The following is an 18,452-nucleotide window of genomic DNA, read 5'->3' on the forward strand; positions in this document are numbered from 1 at the left end:
ACTAATGAAAATGCATAGTGAAAATACATAGATAGGAAAAGTCAAATAAAATAAAAATTCTTAGATTTCTCTAGTCAGCAACTACGTCTAGTTTTTTGGTATGACTCTTCAATCATCTATGTCCGCTGTGTTGAGATCATGGATGTATTATTACATCCATGGTTGAGATGCTCTGGTCCGGACAACTTTGTCATGAAGCCTGGGAGCAGACTGGAGCAGACGAGTGTGTAGTTTGTGCGCATGCGCACTGTAGGAAAACAAGGAAGTTGACGCAGATTTTCCATCAATAATTGTAAACATTGTGGATGTGGCACCACAGAGGGGCTGTCTACGCTGGATAACAGCATTTACTGTCTTTGTTACACACCGGGTTCAGGTAAGAGAAAGACGAGAGGAGAGGAAACGAGTTTTGAACGGTCGTGTTGGCGCAGGTCACTTTACAGCAGCTTGATTTTAATGGCGCAACTTCGAACAAGCTAATGCTGCAGCTAATTAGATAGGAGTGACTGTCAGACATGGACTCGTGTAGACTTCCACTGAGTGGCTCTGCAGCTTCACTTTGACTTGTTTGCTGGTCAAAAGTCTCAGTTACTGTGCGTGCCGTGATGCTATAACTGCACAGAAACGACTAAGTTAGCTACTTTGCCGTTACCAGTAATTAGCCATAGCCCATGTCGTGATTTTAGATGGCTTAAAGTGCGTGGAGACATGGCGACACAGTACACCGTAGTTAAGGAGAGATTACACAAATAGCTTTACAAGAACTTAGAATAACGCACTTTACATGATGCCACTGACTGAAAATACAGTAGAGAACTAAAATATTAATAAGTAGCACTGTACACAACATGTAGCCTAGGCTAGGTGTACATTACAGGGTGCACTGCATAAAGCTGACGCATAACTTACTGCGTCCTAAGTCCACATTTTACCTCAAATATTTGTGTCCATTTTCAAATTTAGCTTAATTTTTTAAATCTCTATCTAATCTAAAATAATTCACAAATATTTTCTTATCTCTTTAGTGTCTGAAAATGCTATTTCAAAAATTCTCCATGCTGCCAGGGCATTAATGCTGTGTAGACATATAGTATCAGCCCCTGTGTTGTGCACTTATATAAAAAAAAATCAAATAAAAAACAACAAGAGAGATTTGTATTAAAGTATTAGCCCAAGTCTTGTAAACAAACCATACAAAGTGTGAAATCATAGAACGTAACTCGTGTAGCGGAGGAAATATCAAATTGCCTCATGTTATTATAACAGAAACAGAAAACAAAAGATGAAAATCATCAAAACTCAAGGAGAGGTATTTTTTCACGTCAGGTTCTGTCTCTCCCTTTGAAACCAAAGTATTCCCCTGCTGCAGTAAGTGCTGCAACAACTACAACCTGCAGCTCTCCTCATCACAGGAGCTCCACGGTGAGTCGCTGTGACAGCTGCCAGCAAAGTAACAGAATGCTGAAAGCTCCGTCATTCTTTGTTCAAGCAAGAATAACAGTTTTTATTCATGGATGTAGTCTCTCGTGGGGGGGTGGGGGCTCAAGTGCAAGGAAACACAGAGCTACGATATATGCCTACATAAACAAATCTTTGGCTTTAAACAACACCAGATCATATGTGTTGTCACACTTCTATGAGTCCCTTTTGGGGCACATGACTGTTGAAGTATTGTTCTTGTTTCTTTTCCTGTTTGTTTTGTTTAATAATGCCGACTGGCTTGTGTAGAATAAATACAAGAAATAGTAGATGGGACAGGGTAGCAAAGGACTGCTAGACTGTTTCTCTCAACAGAGGCAGCACTTCAAATGATTCTTTCCCTGCTGTGTCTGGAAAATTACAGCCTCTGTTCTAGCTGGAGATTTTAGAAAAAATAAGTCTTTCAGAAAAGCAGACAGATTAAAAGTTCTCCAAATGACCACGACAGTGTGCTGCATGCATCTCATTTCACTAAAAAATACAGGGACCCTTTGTGACCTTGCCCCAGTTTCAGCACTGATGAAAGTTGTATCAGACTTTGCCTGAAAACATTAGTTTGGTGATGTAGTGTAAATGAAAAGAGGGGATGAGAGTCTTCTGATCACAAACAAACATTTTTAGTCTGGTCAGCTGAATGTGTGCTGTACCTTTTCAAAATGAATATGTGTTGCTTACAGTCGGTTGTGTGATAGTCCACATTCACTAAGCTTTTATTAGGGCACCATTAGCTCTCAAAGCAGCCTCGGGTCTGGCATCATGGGCTCCACAAGATGTTGGAGAGACTCTCCCTTGAGACTCAGCTCCATGGTGACATGACTGTATTACATCAGACCTATCAGCTGTACTTCCATGCTGTCCATCTCCTCTTCTCCCACATTCCCTACGTGTTCAACTGGATTCAGATCTGGTGACTGGGGAGGTCGCTGACCCTCAGTGAACTCATTGTTATGCTCGTTAAACCCGTTTCAGACGACTTCTGCTTTGTCACATGGGACCTTTTTCCTGCTGTAAGATGGTAAACTGTGACCCAGAGGAGAAGCACATGATCAGCAACAATAGTCTGTTAGACTGGGGCATTCAAACCATGACTGGTTGGTTTTAAGGAGCCCAACGTGAGGAAACATTATGTTATGTTATGTTTATTAGTACATTGAGACAGTCCCAGTGGACAGACCAGATGCTTTGCTTGGGTGTAGCAAACGTGCTGATTTTCACCAGTCCATAGGCCGCTTTTCTAAAAACACAGAGCTGACGATCAACAATAAAAAAATAAAAATAAAGCAAACAAGTTCATGTCTATATACTATGTGAACACTGTTGTTTTGATTTTAGCCATACTTTGAGCCTCTGTTAAAAACATTTAGCCTACATCTCCAGTTTTAAATGAGTGGAGAGTTCCATAGGTTCACCCCTTTACTGAAAAGGCAGACTGTCCAGATGATGTCAGCTTATTTGCCTACCTCCCTTCAGGCAAGCGTCTGAGGAGCATCAAGACGCACACCAGTCGCCTTAAGGATAGCTTTTATCACACAGGCCATCAGGCTGCTTAACAGTAGCACTAAGTGCTTAGTTTAATTCTTTTTATTGTTTATTGAATGCTGTTTAGACTATTTTAATGACTATTGACTTTTTTATTGTGATGAGGGTTGAAGAGGTGGCAGACTGCTTTTCATTGCATTGACCGTACAGTTGTATGACAATAAAGTAAAGTAAACCAAAGTAAACTTAACTAAATTAAACTAAACCAAACTACTGAACTGAACTGAATTGAACTAAACTGAACTGAACTGAACTAAACTACTTAACTGAACTAAACTAAACTAAACTGAACTAAACTAAACTGAACTGAACTGAACTAAACTACTTAACTAAACTAAACTAAACTAAACTAAACTGAACTGAACTGAACTAAACTACTTAACTGAACTAAACTAAACTGATGTTGTGCACCTGGGAACAGTCACCATTGTACAGTAGGATGCTTGTGTGTTTACTTGGCTCGAGTTCCAACAAGGTTGTGTTTTCTCAGGACGCCACAGTGGTGCCATCTCGCTCCTTCCCACTACCATCAGCAGCATGGACTGCTGACCCAGCCCAACGCCATGGGTCCATGGTCCATCTTGCTGTGACCTTGACATCTGTTGCCTGAGCAGAAATCCAAAAATTCACCAAACCGGGCTACATGACTTTTCCAGTGTTGATTGTTAGTGACTCTGCGCCCTCTGCAGCCTCAGGTTTCTGTTGTTGGCTGACAGGAGTAGAACCCGGCGTGATCCTCTGCCGTTTGCTGTCTGTCCTCAAGGGTGGACATATTGTTCATTCTGAGAGGCGTCTCTGCTCACCGCGGTTACAGAGAATATCTGTTGCCTTTCTGTCAGCTCCAACCAGTCGAGCCATTGTCCTCTGACATCTCTCATGAGGCCTTTCTGCCCACAGAGCCGCTTGCTTTACTGGATGAATTTTATTTTTCACACCATTCTGAGTAAAAAAAAAAAAAATCAAGAGAAGGGTTGTGTGTGTTGTGTTGTGAAAATCCCAAGAGATCAGCAGTTTCAGAAAGACTTGAATCAGTACTGTTCGTACCCTGGCTAGTAGTTATAACTTTAAAGTCTCAGGATGCAGTGAGCCATATGTTATGAATAAATGAGCAGCGCTGTCGAAACGTACAGCAGAGAACTGAGATCACAAATGATTGTGGTGATCATGGATGATTACCTCTCTGCATCTCTCTTTCCAAACAGCTCCGATGCCATAATGAAGGCAGCCAGAAGCAATATGTTGGGTGCTGGAGTGCCTAACAACAAGGTCAAGTATTCACGTCTGGCTGCTGATGAGGACGGTTACATAGACTTACAGGTGAGAGACTTGTTTTCCTTTTGGTAACTCGAAAACTGATGTTGTGTCATTCAGCCCTTTGGATTTTTGAGCAGCTTGCTAATTACTAAATGATTGACCGCCATAAATTAATTCCCAATTAATGACTTCCTGGTAATGTGCCAAGGCCTTTCGTGATTAAACCAGAGGACATACGAGTTGCTGCCAGCAAAAGAACAGCTCCGATAAAGTTTTAAAGTCTCAAGCTGAAGCTCAAATACGCTGAAATAATTCTAATATTTATCATGAAAGTGATGTATCTGTCTGCCGTTATGAACCTCCACACTGAATGTCTTGTATTTTGTCCACTTTCAAGTTCAAGAAGAGTCCACCAAAGATCCCATACAAGGCGATCGCACTGGCAATATTCCTGTTTCTGATTGGCTCCTTACTGATCATCTTCGGGTCCCTTCTTCTGGCGGGCACCATCGAGGTTGAGGTGGGTTTCATTGAATCTTTTTAAATGTTTATTTGGTTCTTAAATCTGTTAAAAAGGCAAATTGATTTTGTTAATGTAGATATACTGTGTTTTAAGTGTGTGTCCACATTATTATGTATTGAACTACAGTCTCTAGTGCTGCCAGGAAGCTTATTGTTAAACATGTCACTTTCTCCCATAATGGTTGTGTTCTGACAGTAAGTACATCTGGCCTGTTCCCAGAATACACATCACACGAAAATCCATTTGTGCCAAAAATGACTCTGTTTGAAAGCTATACAATATTTATGTCTTTGTTCTCCCTATATATGTGAAATAGAAGAGATTTGTGCTTATGTTTGTGTTGTCTCTAATCGCCTTTGTTTCTTCGGCTCAACTTTATGTTTACACGCACACATAGGTTTACATTTTGGGACATAATGCCTATTTGCTTTCTTGCTGTGAATGAGATGAGAAAGCAGAGACTACTCTTTTATCTGAATGCTAAATATGAAAACTATGGTCAGTTGTTGCGAGGTTTAACTTAGTGTAAAGTCGAAGAAGAATGGGAAACAGACCGACTCTGAGTTCAGGTAACAGAATTAGTCTAAAATCATCTCCAAAGCTCACAAATTAAAATGTCATTCCTCACTTATTTGACCGGTATGAAAACTGTAAGTTATCATTAATATGGTAAATAATTCTGTGGATCAATTTCTTTTGACGTGGGTTGACTCACTCCATAATTTAAATCCGGATCACAGAGTAAGAAAACAAGACAGTAAATCTAACAGACCACTTGAGACTGTTTTTTCGTCTTTCTTTTTTTCTTTTGGACAGATTTCAATTGTCTGCCCTTTTTTTGACACACATCTAAAACGGGAACCAAACAAAACCTTCTGAATTTCAACTCAGCAGTAATTTGAAGACTCCCGCTGCAGCTAATCATCTCTTTAAATAGCTGTAATTGAACAGTCATCCTGACATCTTATTGCTCTGCTGCCAATTTCCTGCTGCACCCTTTTTTTTTCCTGGCCATAATGGTTTGTTGTGTGTTTGAATGTGACTAATGATTTTGATATTTTATACCTTGGAGTGCCAACTTTGGTGGCTTCCCCGCTGTGGCTTCTGCTTCTGAAATTCATGACTCCATGTGGGAGATAACGGAGCCTGCACATATTATATTTGTAATTATCAGTAGGAGGTTAATGTGAACATTATTTGTAGTCTGCGGATTGTATTTGTAGAAATTTGATCTTACATGAAGGCAGAGTAAGACTATTTGTGTATTTGCCAGTTAGCCCACATGGGTTTAAAATGGTGTATCTAATATCACAAATTACACTAGGTTCAAACAGTAGGTAATCGAGAAATGGGATGCAGGAGTTTTGGTTTGAAGGAATGTGATTAATCAGTTTTTTGTTTCAGACGGAGAGAGAGAGGGTGTTTGTGTGTGTTCTGGTGAACTGTAGCTACTGTAAGTCAATGACTCCACTGAGAATTATGAAAAGGAATCCTGAACACAGTCAACAACAACCCTTTAGTTACTTTTCACTTTACAAAAACACATTTCGGTGCCTTTTTGTATGTTAAATTATGTTTTCTTTGGACTTTGGATGGATGTGTCCTTTAAGTACCGCATCATATATGTCAATATACATGACACAGGCAAATGAAAGGTTTAAAAAGATGAGGAACATGACTCTGCTTCATGCAGCAGTGCATCTTTAAGGGAAAAGAAACAGTGCCATGGTAACACAACGTGCACAACGCTACCATCTGCTGGTGAAACGAAACACATCACTTTGGCGTTGCTCGAGACCGTGTGTGCCTTCTTCTGGTTCTCCGCCCTGCATGTGAAGTGACTGGTGATTTACATGAAACCAGATCTCGGGCAGATGAAGTCATCACGTCTGTGTGCCTCCTGCGCACCCTTCTCATTCAGAGGATGCATACATGTCGTGCTAGCGGGCAATGTGGAGATAAGCATGTTAAAGCTTGCTGAGTACATTAAGAAGTCTGTGATGCCTCCCCCAGCATCTCATTAGAGAGGCAGCACAGTGGTAAGCAAACAGTTGATCTGACACAGACCTGGAGGAATGTCACCTCGTAATCTCCTCTGTTCTCCTTTGTCCTCAGCATCCAGACCGCACCATTCCTGTCATCATCATAGGGACGCTCGTTTTCCTCCCTGGATTTTACCATCTGAGAATTGCATACTACGCTGCTAAGGGTTACCGGGGTTACTCATACGACGACATCCCAGATTTTGGCGACTGAACTAAATGACAGCTGCTGATTGGAGGAGAATCCCCTCTTTTATGCCACACTGTGTATCCTAAGACTGTTGCCTGCTGTTTACTTTGAGGTTCTGAATGTATGTAGCAAAAAAAAAGAAGTTTGTAAAGGCGCATTGTGTTCAAACACAGGTCGACACATGACTTTACGTAGTTTGCTGATTTTTAATAATCTGTATTATTTATTCTCTGCTGTGTCGCATCATCCCCTACACATACACACATGATGATGGAGACCATGGCAGCACAGCTACGTTTTGATGTTCAACACTCATTCAAGAGGTGATAACAAAGCTTGGATGACTAGAAGCATTTTTTTTTTTAGTCTACACAGATGCCTTCAGTTTACTACTGCTAGAAAGTCCTTGACCTGGATGACTGAGAATCTATGTGCATATAGCACAGGGTATCTTAACCAAATATTTATTTATGGCTGTAGTCTGTATCCTGACGAGCTGGAGAGGCTGTATTTCTCCTGGAAGATTATATATTTACAGAACGAAACTAAAGATTGATTACTTTGTTAAAGTACAGTATATTTTTTAAATGGAATGTATTACTTTATAAAGTATTGTTATTTGTGTATAGTGGTTTGATTTCATAAAATGTGGAAGGAAGATGTATTTTTACATGTATTTGCTTGATTTACAAAATAAAATAAAAGTGGAAATCTGAACAAGGATCTGCAGTTTGGTTGTCTGTGATTGATGATTGCTGCTCAGACTATGGACAATTTTGTTATCAAAAACTTCATTCTGAACATGTACTGGGAAACAAACAGATCCAAAGCTTCACTCCGTCCTTGTTATATTTGCTGTGCAGATAGAAAAGAATTATGAATATAGAGGAAAAAAGTTAGTAAGAAGAGCAAACAAATCATACAAATAAGTACTTGCTGAAGTTGTTTTGTTCAGAGGAAGTCACAAGTAGAAAGAAAAATCAAAATACAAGCACAAATGAAAAACACGTTCAGCATTGAGCAGTTTAGTAGCTCATCATTCCTGAGACACTTTCAGAGAGAATAAGATGCTCAGAGATCACATTTTCCACTCCAACGGAAAGATCTCATTAAAAAATGTTTACTTGGACTTTCACAAGTCCAGAAAGTGTAACTTTTAGTCTTGGTCTGGTCACAAACAAAAGGTAAAGGACACCCTCTTGTGGTTACCACTAAACTGGATGTCATCAAGGGATTAAAGGCTAAAAAAAAAAAATCCCACCGTCTTTCATCCTGTGCCTGCGCAAACAAACTCTTTTATTAAATATGCATTGGTTGAAACATTAAAGGGCTCATGGGACGCTGGTAGGTAACTTTAGTTTGATGTGGTTGAAATCTTTTGATCATAACAAGGAAACAGGAGCAGCCAGAGCAGGGTGGAATTGGAGAGGAGGGCAGGAGGAGGAGGAGGAGGGGGAGGGGGAGGAGGAGGAGGAGGAGGGGGTTGGGCTCGGGAGATCCGCGAGGACGCAACACAGTGCGTTGGTTGTCACCTGTACGTGAGAGAAACACCTGTCGCCGGTGGCTTTCCAGAGAGAAAACGCTCCTATTTTAGGTGGATTGTAACACCACGAAGCCACAAGGCCTGAGTTCAGTTCTCCGGACAGTGACCTGATCTCCACACCGAGCAAACTGTGGTAAAAGATGGATTAATAGAAACCGGACCATGCGACAGATGAGTCTTTAACAGGAAATCTACCAGCGGCCGTCACAAACCGTCCTACAGGTAAGAAATAAAAAGTAATGATTTTTTTTTAAAAGGGAGGGAAACAAGTAGGATGAGTTAATGAATATGAAAGTTTCCAGCAGCTTGGAAGGATGAGAAATTAAAGCTCAGAGCTCACACTGAGGAGTGCGAAATTTCCTCCTCAATCCCCGGAACTATGTCATGCATTTAAACGTCAGTAATACATTTTCTACGGTGGCTTTTCATTATAATGTGAAATATGAAACCGACTGAAAGTTTGTGGTGCTTGAACTCAGCAAGCAGTCACTTCTCAGGACCAGATGAAGCCTGAAAATGTCACTTTGACCTGTGTTTATCATTTCCACTGGGTCTGTGATGTTGTTTATCCCTCTGGCATTGATGGGTTTAATTGGTTAATAGTGGTGTGCTAGCCATTATAAGAAATTAATGGGCTACTTGAACCCTGGGAAAACTGTGGGGGAACATGGTCAATGTCTAGAAAACTGGAAACTTTACTTCCAAGAGCTGTTATACATAATGCAGAAGCTCTTCTTCATCTGTTAAAACCATATGGAGGGCTTTGGAAATACAGCAAATCATTGTTGTTTCATTACGATTAATAACTGTTGTTTGAAAGGAATTTGCATTCTGATTAATTAGGCTGTTTTTTAATAGTTTGAAAATGAAGTCTTGGCATTACTTACTTGTCAGTTAATTCCACAAGGGAGCAGGAAGTGAATACATGTATAAACTTACATTACAATTGTGCAATATGTAACACAGAAAATGAAATCTTTTTGTGCTGTTGGAGGCCAGAGTCGATCTGTATTTCACAGATTATTAGGAGAAATATTCTCATAACTTTCTCCTGACAAGGTTCATTGACTGATTTCAAATTCTATTTCTGGTTTGACTGAGTGTGCTGAGGATGGGCGTAGTTCCCACAATATAATATTTTTCCATAAAGTTTTACATCAAGCGAACTGAGTGGAAAATAATTTTGTGTATTTTTTTTTTGAAGGACAAGTATTTGCCTCACTCCACGTATTATAAAGATGCACTTCACACACTTCTATTTAAAGCAGACTGAAGTAGATGCACATTATTACCTCCAAAACCCTATCAAGCCCACACCAGAGTGTGTTTTTTTCATGCTTTTTCCAATGTATTGCTCATGGCTGTTTTTATTTTCTTTATTTATTTATTTAAAAAAAAAAAAGCTTGCTGAAGTGTTTTGAATGAGAAAAAAGTTTCCCCTGCTCTGAATCACCACCCAGCAACAATAATGTAGCTCTTACAAAAATGATGACATGATAATTTCTGTGATGAATTATACATAAGTCTCTGTAACACTGCAGCTACCACAACTGTTTTTAAAACTTATATTCAGCTTTAATGAACTTCTCTGTAGCACAGAAATCTTTTTTATTATTTTTTATTTTTTTTATACATATTATTTGAATTCAACACTCAGAAAACCAATAATCCAACAGCTGTCAGATTTAGATTCAAAGGTTGCTGAATTGTGGTTGGTGCACCAAATTATGTGACATCACTGTTTTCAAATGTAGCCCCACCCACTTGAAACTGCAAGATGAAGGTACAAAAGAACAACAGAGATCTGTAATGCTTGAATCATCAAAACATTTAGTAAAAATAAAATACTGAGTACAGTGTTTTACATCACTGTACATCCCCAATAAATTGGTTGTTGCAAAGTCCAGATTGTGTACTAAGACTTGAGTCATGACTCTGGTGACTTTAGACCTGACTTTATGAAACCAACATTGGACCTTTGCGGTATAATGACTTGATATCCTCCTAAAAAATAATGATATAAAACCACTGACAATGGATCTGCTGCTGGCAGCACATTAGCCAATCACAAAAGCCAGTAAGGTGCTTGAAAATGCAGCACAGTGCAGAAGATATAGACAACTGATATCTTCCATTACCAGATGTGGTGGATTAATGGCAACAGGTGAAACATTTAGCTAAGAACATAATAAGCCGGTGCATATTCTCATTTGTCCAGGTCATAGTATTTCAAACTATTTTGAAATACTAAGAACATAATGTATACAATATAACATCTGTTTAAAACGGCATCTAATGATCTTTTTCTCTCATTCATGTTTCATCAACAAAAGGACTGTAGCCTTGCATGCCTACCTGCACTCTGGTTCATTGCAAATTATACCTAATGCTTTTACTCTGAGCATATGCAGCACCCCCATCGTTGAATCCTCTTCCACTTCTTCTTTTTCCTTTTTTTCCTCTGCTCACTTTTACTCTTAAGTGCATATCAAACTGAGCCATGCAGAGGGCTCCAATTGTGATGGAAATTTTGTTAGAGTTAAAAAAACAGGACCTCACAAAAGCCATGAAAAAATAAAATGTATACTTTCAGGGGGCAGAGGAAATAATATAGCCCTCGTGTGGAGCAGAACTTAAGCTCTGAAATACCTTAATCACAATGGCAATTACTGCTGCAGAGGTGGTTAGAGCAGGTTGAATGCCAATGAGCAGCAATCTTTCAGCTGTGAGAGGCAACTGGCAATCAGCGCTCTGATGTAAGATCTCAAAGATTTCAAAGCATGTCAGCTAACAGGGCTCTGGAGATCTGGTGTTGAAATGTTGACTGTGTTACAGAGTACTAAAAATCTGAATGAACCAATTGGTGAGGAGGATTTGAAGCAGGAATTATCAGGATATGGCTAATACTGTTGTGAAGGAGGTTAGATCTGGAAGTGGCAATTTCAAGTCAATTTCAAATCTATCCGGTCTCTGACTGTTAAAATTACATGGAATTTAAATCATTTCTTTTGGAAGCTCGTTTGATAATAGCCCATTTTTTCCTTACATAGGTTAACCAAGCCCACATATTTAAACATTCAAGCTGTCAGACCACAAGGCCTGCAGTTCACTGTCAAAGTATGCTTTACTTTTCTGTGTTTTTAAAGCCACGGTCTACGATTTGACAGTAAATGATGTATCAGATCTTCATTTCTAGCCACCTAGGTAGCAAAAGAAATTACATTTGAAACTTTGACCATATGCTTGTTTTAGCCTATTCTTGTCCATTGAGGTTCTTTAGTCAAAATCTGGCCCATACACAGCATGATTATAAGATGCTTTAGGATGCTCTCACATCTGGACCAATTCTGTTACAATGATAGCTGGACTCTGCCCAGATGTGGGCATGTATGGACCAGAAGTGGGCCAAGGACACAGGCATATGCTGGGCCATTATTCTGCCATCTGGGTAGTTTATAGATGTCAATTCTGACCTTTGACACTCCCACAGGCTTTTCAGCAGCACTACATGAAAGGTGTTTATTTAGACATGGTGTGTAGTAGGACTATGGTGTAATGGTAGCATAAAACTTAAAACTTGAATAGCCACTACGTTGTGTGAAGCTTTGTTCATGGTTAAATACTTAGAAACCTATGACATTCACATCAGTCTCAAATGCACTTTGTTTTTAGTGCTAATTATCCCTGCAGGCTAACAAAGATGGTAATAAATATCAGTACAGTATGCTTGTAAACGTTAGCATGTTAGCATTGACAATGGAAGCATGTTAAATGCATAATGTTAGCAGCAGGATTTAGAAAAACACTGTTAAGGCCAATCTTAGAAACCTGCTAGCATGACTGTAAACTACTGCATGTCACACATGAATGGACAATCTAATACAATCGTTCTGCAAAAAGCCGAAAATAGGCTATGCCATATTTCAGTTCATTGTAGGCTATTTTGCATAGGTTGTAGCAGCAGTGACATACCTACCAGCCTTGGTAGCAAAAGCTAAACCAGCCACATGCACCTCAGTCTTATCTGCAATTATGTCTTTGGATTGAATATTAAATTTATGACCACACATATAAGTTTAAAGCTAAGTTTTAGTGTACGGACCTTTGTACTTGACTCAAGGCCAAGTTTCGAGTCAGGTACTCAGCAGACCTTTGAACAACATCACTCTGCTGACATGGGGCCATAAGTAACCCACAATGACTGAACGGCCATGAGAAGATGAAAAGCTGTTTCTGTGTCTAAGATTTACACAAGTGATGTTTATTTATGAAAAAAGAATGGAAAGAAGGAAACCTGGCTGTTATTGGCTGTGAGAGCAGAGTTAGCTGTTCAGAGCCGTGGATTTTATGGCTGGATTTACACAGAAACTGCAGGACTGAAGGTTTAATGTAAGACAGCTCACACTGTTACAATGTGTTTAGGGCTGTTTAATGAATGAGGCTCTGTGTTTGACATGCGTTTAGGGTTTCACTCTGGCAGTGGGTGACAGCTGACAGAGGAGCAGGCTGATGGCTTTGGAGGGAAAAATGTTGTTATGATTTTTGCAGAAAACCAGAAGGAAAGAGTTGTCAAATGTCTCTTTTCATGAGCATGTGGGGCTGATCAATAACACTGATTGAATCCTGTATTGACACAGTTTGTCAGGAGTGAAGCTCCCTGGTTATACTGAGTCACCTCTAATATGATAGCACATCAGGCATTTATGCAGTGTCTGGTTTATTCTGAGGGGCGAGCAGGATTTTCATACTTATTGTTGATACTATGATGATAATAACCACAGTGAGCACAACAGAGCTCAGCAGGGAAACAACATGTGACAGTTTAGTTGTATTTGAATGCTATGGTCATTCCTCTCTGCCCATGGAGCTTATAGTTGTTGTGCTATAGCTGAACAGTATCACTGCCATGGCTGCCATTTCCCACTGGGATACTTGTCATGCTAGCTGCCAGCGTTGGCAACTAGCAAAGGTGGCGTCTGGTTGAAAAAGTGCAAGTGCAAGAACCTCAAATAGTAGCCTGTTTCAGAGGGTTTTCAGTCAGTGACTTTATTTCTAAGTGGTAAAAATGTCCATACATAAGCTGTTATGACATTTTGGAAACCAGTGTAGCCTTTGCAGCAGTGCCTATACCATTATGATTTTGTTATAGCTCAAAGTTCAAAACAAAGACGTTAATACAAGGTCACAGTGCATTAAACATTTAACTTTTTCTCCCCTCGTTACATTCACTGTGCTCAGATGTTAATGTCCAATTTAGCTCCCTGGCAGAAACAGCCTCGACACAGTCCTTACCCTCTGACCAATCATCATGTTTCACATTCCCCAAAGGATACATGTACTACAAATCAATACCTGTATTTAGGAACTTTCAAGAATAGACCCAGACAAACATGAACCATGGCAACACTTGTGAGGAGGAAATGGAATTTGAACAAAAAGCAAAACATTGACTAGGAGCCATTTTATCTTTTGGTTTCAAGCGGAAGAGGGGGACAGAGCTGCTGATAGATCTGTTACTGTGCCTCGGTCACAATTAATCAGCCGCTCCCCATTGCTCCGTTTATGTAGATGAAACCAGCAACGGCACAGAATTCCAGCAGCATGCCTGTCTCTGACATTTCTATTTCTGTCAGCTGATAAATCTGCGTGACACATGGCGCTTTCCTTTGTGAGCCACTGGCTCATTTATTACAGCGCTAAACATTTTCCAGAGTGTGGAAGTTGTCACTGTGCTTATGTTTATGCATGTCCTGACTGTCAGAGGAAGGAAGGATAACGTCTGAGGGAAATGTCTAGAGACCATCTGTGTTACCATGGCTGAGTGTTTCACCTGGGCAGGCCGCGTTTGTTTGGCAGCTCTCTCAGTTTCTGGTTCAGATTTAATGACAGAAAATGTCCTGCAGCTTAAAGAGATTTTGTCGCCTCTCATCTTTCTCCTTGCTGTGTTTGCCACACTCTCTGTGCTCCCTTTCTCTCACACAATTGATTTTTTTTTTTACCACTTTTGTTCCACTTTATTGCCTCGCTGTTTCGCCAGACAATTAAGTCCTACCTTGACAGAGCGATAAGACTATAAACAACATTTAATTCATCTATAGCTGTCACTATTTGAACAGAGGCTTGGTTATATTTCTCTAATCAGTGGCACGAACATCATTACAAGGTTGTTGCTCCTTATTGTCGGCCGTCGTATGAGTTAACAAGAGGCAGTAGACGAAGAATGAGAAGATGCTGAGCATCTGTTCATTATGTGCCAAACAGGCAAGAGTCGCTGCTGTGAGTCTGTCTCTGTCTGCGTGTGAGTTTGTGTGTGTGTGTGTGTGTGTGTGTATGTGCGCATGCTGTTCTTTCATCTTCGCCCACAGTGTGAATATGAGAAGCAACAGAATCATAATGTTGAAGCTTTACCTTGGCATGCCTGGCTCAGCCTCAGCAGACACTCAATACCTTATTCAAATCTAATAAGTTCAGGATAAACTCTGTGTTGTGCTGCTTTGCATAAAGCCGCGCGGGTGAAGGACGGAGGATAGAAGCAGGTTGATGTGCCAATAGGCTGCAATCAGCAGACGAGCTGCCGATTGAGAATTCTTCCTGACTTAACTTTGATTTTGTGGAGAAAAAAATTGTGTATGCTCTGCTGTTTGCTGAAGCATGGGAGTGTGTTGGAACAAGCGCAGCAGCTGTTGACAGCCTGCGTAATTGTTTTTCACCGGTTCAGACTTTGTCCCAGCCATGAAATGAAAGATCCCATAAAGGCCTCATGGTTAGGGAGAGCAGCAGCAGCAGCAGATATGGGCTGTGCTGCAGGCTGGGAACCAGGGCGCACTCACTGTTCATTTTCAGGAAGGTATAAAGATCACTATTTACAACTGACCTTTTATCATGTATGTCAAAGATTGAAATCCTGTGAAGCTTGATAGATATGCACAAAGGAGAAATTCATAACATAAAGGGCCCTTTAGTTTCCATATGAGCATTAATTATTTGTCTTTTCATGTGCAGTAGCTTTGACGTTGTTTTTGTCTCAAGTAATGCTATTGTTTCTGTGCATGTTGCTGTTGCCTGTGAGTCATAATGTTGCAAGGTATGAATTTATGGGATGAAGAGAAAAACTGATTCCATGGTAGACAATAGACTTAGATTGTATTGCATTGTGTGTGAGGATGTTGACATTGCGCAATTGTTACAGAAGCACATACCTCTCTGACAGGATGTGAGCTGCAGCTTCAAACTTCATATTTGAAAAGTTAGCAAGTTGTTTCTTATTCAAGGTTTATGAGTGTTTTTTGTTTTTTTTCTGGTATATGCTTTTTTTATGAGCTGTCATTGGAGCTGTTTTACCTCTGCCAACCATTGTTTACTTCTGTCCTGCTGTGTGCGGCTCCGTCATTGCCGCCGTACCGTGAGGAATAAAAGTGTCCATCAACATCAAGACCTACCCAAATGGCTGCGTGAGCTTTACCTTATTTAGTCAGTGCCTCGGTACGTCTCGCTGCTTCGCTGCAGTTGTGGCAGCTGAGCAAGGAGCATTTACTGTTACTGGAGGGTGCTTTGCATTTCCCATGTCCTGCTACTTTACAACACCATGTCAAAAAATTAGCGGGTTTGATTCTCGTGTCGGACGTCACACTTGCGACTCTTCCGGTGACAATGCTCAGGCCAATCAGTGGAAGGCAGTCGGTTGACGTCACGTTTTAGATAGACTTTATTATAGACTCCAGGTCCATTTAAAAAGACACAAACAGCACACATAAAATAGTTTGTCATTTCACAAAAAATCGTAATCTGAAATTGGTTTTTGAGAGAAGAAAATCTGGATTTTATTTTTGGGCAATATCGAACAGCCTTAGTTACAACTAGAAATGTCAAATCCACTGTCATTGGTTGCATAGTATCACCAACTCTTCTGTAAGATATTTGAACCCCAAAAGTTTGGAACCACAGGTAACTTGATGTATTTTTAAAGCTTGTTCTATCGCTCATGGTGTAAAGTCTTTACCTTAAAAGTAACGTGTAGCCTACCTAAAGCTGTCAGAAAATGTAGTGGAGTTGAATTATAATGGAAATACTAAAGTACAAGTACCTTAACATTGAACTTTAAGTGAAAATGTCACACATTTTCATTCAAATGAAATTCTATTAAACCACTATCTACTGCTGAATGGTTGAACTCACTGAATTGTTATGAACTCAGTGTCTGTTGCTTTATTAATTGAACAGTTCCTACTACTTCAGCTTCATATTAAAAGTATTTCACTGGCAAAACATGTCAACGTAAGTCAAGTATTCACAGGAAAGTGTTTTTTCAGTGAGCTTAGCACTACTGTCCATCAAAAATGCATCTACAGTACCAAACCGCACAGTAGTCAATGACAGTGGATTCATCTTGCAGGGAGTAATTGAACAAGAAGGTGCAGCCACAGTGAGCTGTTCGATCAAGAGCTGTGGGCAACAGGCTACACACCTTCAACTTCTCAGCGAGGTAACTAACTCCTTTCACTGTGCCCCGCTGTTCATGGGATCATGCCGTGTGCAGCTTAACGTCGGATCACGGACGCTCACAGAATGATGGAAAATGCCAGATATAGTTTGTTTTGCTGCTCACAGACTTGTGTGACCTGCAGAGTTAGGTTAAACTGCATTTTCTGTGTATGTCTGCTCTCCTCACACCTATTAAATGGATGTAGTTCTCAGTTCTTACAGCACATGGAGGTCTCCTACAGCACTGGAACTGTAGCAATGTCCCTCACCTGCTAGACACTCTGGGTAAAAAGAGTCTGCAAAATGGGTCAATGAAAATGGAAATTTCAAAAGTAAAAAAAAAGTGACTGCAGGCAGTTCACAAAGACTGAAAAGATTGTGACATTTCTTAATTAATATATAAATATAGTTACTCGCTAAGCTTCTTTATATATTATATTACCACTCTATTGTATTATCCTGGTATCAAAAGCTGAATTGTGGTGCACCCCAATTTAAAGGCACCAGTCGAGGTTAAACTGTTCCCTCTAAGAATAAATAAACTAAATAATGAATTAGATACACTGCTGCTTCAGCCTTACTTGGTTTTCTATACGATCGGATCACAATGGACTGAACAGCGGACTCTGAAGAACTTAATTAACCTGCTCAATGTTGCATAGTCCTGATTAAAATGACAAGCATAGTTGTCTTATCAGCACCAGTGTAAACATACTACACTCTGAACAGAGTTTCTGACTCTTATCTGACCTACTTGTTGATGTTTGTCCTTAAAGGTGTGTAGCCCTGTTCAACACGCGCCTGTAGTATCTGTGCTATTTAACTTCAGCCCTTGCCCTTTATTTGGGTGTAGTAGCCTACACACTGCAAACCGGGCGCATGACGTCTGTCCGACTACCCATTTCTCCGACCATACATTTCTTTATTTTTGCGTCCATTAGTCCGACCTCCCACTTCTCCGACTTAAGTGGCCCTAACCCTTAACCTTACCCTAAACCTAACCTTAACACTGTAGAATGGGCAGTCGGACTGACATATGCTCCCCCTGCAAACCCACTCCATTCCTATTTAACATTTAGCATATTTGTATTTTTTTTTATTTTATTTTGAGTTTTTATTGGAAATATTTTATTATTTTTAGCTGATTTGCAGTGCTTGCCTTTGCTTTTTTTTTCTTGTTACAGTACTATGTTATAAGCATCAACAGTGTAGAAATCTAGCCACTTGGCTCTAGAGCTGATTATGAGTCTGTGTCTAATGTACAGTAATTATCTTAGCAACTTGAGACATTTTAGCTGTGGGCCAAAGCCAGTGAGACATAAAGTTCATTAGAGGGCTGCTACCTTGCAGTATGTGAGATGTTTACTGATTTAGAAAGTGATTGTGCACAATAGCGGAGAG

At 40.1% G+C, this 18,452-nt stretch overlaps 2 protein-coding genes across 2 annotated transcripts in view; both read left to right on the top strand.

Annotated features, from left to right (window-relative positions):
• Positions 1-239: 239 nt before the first annotated feature.
• On the top strand, positions 240-7,736 carry LOC310994962 (transmembrane protein 230-like). Its single transcript, XM_083983891.1, has 4 exons — positions 240-376; positions 4,221-4,335; positions 4,670-4,792; positions 6,911-7,736. The coding sequence occupies exons 2-4, from the start codon at positions 4,234-4,236 to the stop codon at positions 7,049-7,051; spliced, it is 366 nt and encodes a 121-aa protein (XP_083840017.1). The 5' UTR covers positions 240-376; positions 4,221-4,233; the 3' UTR covers positions 7,052-7,736.
• A 776-nt stretch (positions 7,737-8,512) lies between these two features.
• igsf9a (immunoglobulin superfamily, member 9a) overlaps positions 8,513-18,452 on the top strand; it is a 65,821-nt gene continuing 55,881 nt past the window's right edge. The window contains exon 1 of the mRNA XM_083983578.1: positions 8,513-8,792. The gene's annotated coding sequence lies outside the window, so the exon portion shown is untranslated. The remainder of the gene's footprint in view (positions 8,793-18,452) is intronic.

Source organism: Trachurus trachurus (genome assembly GCF_905171665.1).
Source record: "Trachurus trachurus genome assembly, chromosome: 12".
In the NCBI taxonomy this organism is placed as follows: domain Eukaryota; kingdom Metazoa; phylum Chordata; class Actinopteri; order Carangiformes; family Carangidae; genus Trachurus; species Trachurus trachurus.

Coding starts and splice junctions, on each gene's coding strand:
- LOC310994962 (XM_083983891.1), top strand. CDS start 4,234: ATGAAGGCAGCCAGAAGCAATATGTTGGGTGCTGGAGTGCCTAACAAC. Junction 4,336..4,669: donor ACGGTTACATAGACTTACAG/GTGAGAGACTTG, acceptor TCCACTTTCAAG/TTCAAGAAGAGTCCACCAAA. Junction 4,793..6,910: donor CGGGCACCATCGAGGTTGAG/GTGGGTTTCATT, acceptor CTTTGTCCTCAG/CATCCAGACCGCACCATTCC.